Source organism: Orycteropus afer, unplaced genomic scaffold (genome assembly GCF_000298275.1).
Source record: "Orycteropus afer afer isolate SDZICR_OR568_19922 unplaced genomic scaffold, OryAfe1.0 scaffold00848, whole genome shotgun sequence".
NCBI classification, from domain to species: domain Eukaryota; kingdom Metazoa; phylum Chordata; class Mammalia; order Tubulidentata; family Orycteropodidae; genus Orycteropus; species Orycteropus afer.
In genome coordinates this window covers 431,037-434,596 of record NW_006922435.1, presented here as the reverse complement: position 1 = coordinate 434,596, position 3,560 = coordinate 431,037, and the positions used below count along the sequence as shown (strand labels likewise).

General features: G+C 40.0%; 1 protein-coding gene across 1 annotated transcript in view; it reads right to left on the bottom strand.

Moving 5' to 3' along the window:
- HUWE1 (HECT, UBA and WWE domain containing E3 ubiquitin protein ligase 1) overlaps window positions 1-3,128 on the bottom strand; it is a 164,163-nt gene extending 161,035 nt beyond the window's left edge. Inside the window, exon 1 of the mRNA XM_007958089.2 lies at window positions 3,084-3,128. Within this exon, the coding sequence (XP_007956280.1) occupies window positions 3,084-3,128 (45 nt within the window). The remainder of the gene's footprint in view (window positions 1-3,083) is intronic.
- Window positions 3,129-3,560: the final 432 nt, after the last annotated feature.

Here is a 3,560-nt window from a genome sequence, read left to right as displayed (position 1 = left end):
CTAACAAGAAAATGTTCCTAGGTTACTCCCTGGGTGGTGCAAACAGTTAACATGCTCGGCTATTGATCAAAATGTTGGAAGTTCAAGTCTACTGAGAAGCACCTTGGAAAAAAGTCTTGGCAATCTACTTCCAGAAACTCGGCCATTGAAAATCCTATGGTAACTTCTTAGGCACAGTAAACCATCCTGATGGAGTGAGTTGTTGGACCTGTGGGCTTGGGACCATAGTCACTGGGGACATCAAGCTCAATTGGCATAACATACTACACAAAAACATTGTTCTCCATCCTACTTTGGTGAGTGGGGTCTTAAAAGCTTGCAAGCAGCCATCTATATGCAACAATTGGTCTCTCCTCATCCAGAGCAAAGAAGAATGAAGAAAACCAAAGATGCATGGAAACAATCAGTCCAAGAGACTGGTGGACCATGTGAACCTCAGCCTATATGACCATAAAACCAGAAGAACTAGGTGGTGCCTGATGACCATGGTCAATCACTTGGGAAGGGATCACTGCAGGAAATCCTGGACAGAGTGGGCAAACTGTGGAAAATCCAAAATCATAAAAAAATAGACCAGCCTTACTGATCTGATAGTGCCTGGTGAGACCCCAAAGACTATGGGCTCTAGTTACCCTTCAAGCCTAGAATTGAACTCACTCCTGTGGCTTCCAACCAAATAACAAATAGGCATATAGGGTGAACATTTGTACCAGGTAGATACACTTCTTACAATGATCAATCATGGGAGAACATATAGGTAATATTTGCACAGGGTGACAGCTCAGAGGGCAGGAATGCATAGGAAAAAAGGACACAGGCAAGAAATAACTAAAGGGAGGAAGTGGGAAGAGCTGTTACATTGTGGGGATTGCAGTCAATGTCATGAGTAGTATAGTGAGTTGCATGGTATAGCTTTTCTAGCCATAGTCTTTAACTCCCATTGGATTACTGGGTGAGACCATGCAAATATTTATCAACTTGGCTGGGCAGCTAGTAGTAGTTATTTCCTACAATGAGACTGGCAATTAATTCTGTGGTAGAACGTTCCCTGAGCAACTGAGTAGCTGCTTTAAAATCCCTGACTATTAAAAGTCATCCACCCAGGGTATTTCTGTTAGAGCAACAGGAAATAAACTTCTGGGAAAGTTCACTCTCTCTCAAGTGTGTAGAACTCTGATGTTGAGATTGGTTACTTTTCCCACTCTGCCAGGCTTAAAATGAGCCCTCTTAGAGGCAGAGGGGGAACCTCACTGCCGGCAGAGAGATGGCGACAGTGCAACCAAGAGGCATGGGACAGAGCAGCAGGCTTACCTGGCCCACAGAGGCAGAGGCCAGGCCGAGAGGCCAAGGGCCACAGAGGCGTCTAAGGGCACAGCAGAGGGGAGACTGCCCTGATTAAGGAACTGTATCCTGAGCATGTTCCTGAACTTGAATTGTAGCCTGTTGCTTCCCTAATAAACCCCATAATCTGTGATTTCTGTGTGGCCACTGCAGCGAATTACTGAATGCACCCAATAGGTGGTGGTTTCCATGGGAGGAACAGTTGGTGTCAAGGTTGGTAAGAGAGCTGGAGGGTGGCGGCATGTCTACTCTCATAGAAACAGGCCCTGGGCTGCTGATGGTGAGTCTATCCTCCTCTTATATAGTTAGAGGAGGTCAAAAGATGCTGCTTCCTTGCCCGTTCAGCATCATGAAACAAAATGTGCATGAACTGTTGTATAGAAAATTAATCTGTTCTGCAAACTTTTACCCAAATCACAATAAAAAAATTCAAAAATGACCCTTTTTAATTGTGAGCTATGTTTGGCCAGGTTTTATTTAGGAGGGGTCTATCTTCTCCTATTATAGACATTAAGATGCTTCCAGTTGAGGGCTATCATAAATACTCTTCTGAAGATGAGCATGATTTCTTTGAATATACTTACACATTTCCATTGGGAATATACCTAAAGAATACAATCATTCTACTCCTACAAAATGTAATTCTTCTGTTGTTAACCTGATATCCAATCACCCATAAATATTTCAGAGTATATTTCCCATAAACATGGGCATTCTACAACAAAGCAACAATATAATTAACAAAAAAGGAAATTAACATTAATACATTACCAACATCTCTCACCCTCAAACCCCATGCATGATGCAATTTTCTTTTTTTTCCTGTCTACATAAAAGGCCCTGAAGTTATGAAATAATAAACACATTCTTGCAACAATAACAAAGAAGAAAATCCTAAAGACACAGTTCTACTCTGACATACAAGGAGTCACCATTGAGTTGGAATAAAAATGTAACAGTAATGATCTTTAACCTCAGAAAACAGTTCAATCTAGCTGATGGGATATTGGGGGGAAGCTGGGATTTCTACTTTTAATATAGAATCTACTGACATGGCCACCCAATAAACAATGTACAGGTTAAGCTAAAATGTATGATTGAGAATTAGTAATAAAGCTAATTCACTGTCCTAATAAGAAAATTGGTAAGAAAAGTGTAACTACTCCCACTGTCTAGAAAAGAAAATTGAAAGATCACACAACTCCAGTCAGAATTTGAAACCATTTTTGCTCTTTCAATTATACTGTATTGCCTTTTATCCATAGGAACAGCAGCTTGAGAGCTTACTTCTGGTACATACAGCTACAAAGAACTATTTAGGGTTCACATTCCATGGTCTAAGGAGCTCTGGTGGTGTAAGTGGTTAAGGCCTTTGGCTGCTAACCAAAAGGTTGGAGGTTCAAAGCCATCAGCCACTCCGTAGGAGAAAGATGAGGCAATCTATGTTCGTAAAGATTTTTACAGCCTTGGAAACCCAATAGGGGTCACTATGAGTCAGAATCGACTCAATAGCAGTGAGTTAGGTTTGGTTTGCCCATGGTTTAGTCTCACCTACTGTTGGTATTAACTTTCTTAACCAAGGTAAGTTTAAGAGAAAATGTGACTGTTTCAAGATAATTTGCTAATTACTTACTTTGTACGTATGAGAATGGCAAATCTGGAAGATCACTATGCGTGAACTGATCACAAGGACTATTTCTCAAATGGAAAAAGACAGGTAGAGTAAAATTTTGGATACTTACAGCCTCAGTAGGTGTCTTTTTCAGTTTAGTTCTGTCTACTTTCATGTTTTCAATTTTCTGCTTTATGATCTGAAAGAAACAAAAGAGGAACTTAAAATTGCAACATTTACCTCCATGTGCTTTGACACAGACAATACAAAATGAAGAGTATAGAAAATGCTTAAAAGTAAAAACTCTGGAGCTATGATGCTATGCCAATTCAAGAGGCACAGCTCTGATGCATGAAAAAGGTACAGAAATCTCTCCAGATTAACTGGCCCACATGTATATGTTGCACAGCCAAATCAAGCCAAAATTAAAATGTTCCTCCCTCTTTCCAAATAAACAACTTAAATTCTTAATCAAAAATGAGTACAACTCATACAGACAACGAAGGTAAATATTATTACATATGCAACACTGCATTACCAGTAATAATAAACATTAATTTACAGATGGATACATAAGTAAAGTGGACAGGCAAGGTGATCAGGTATG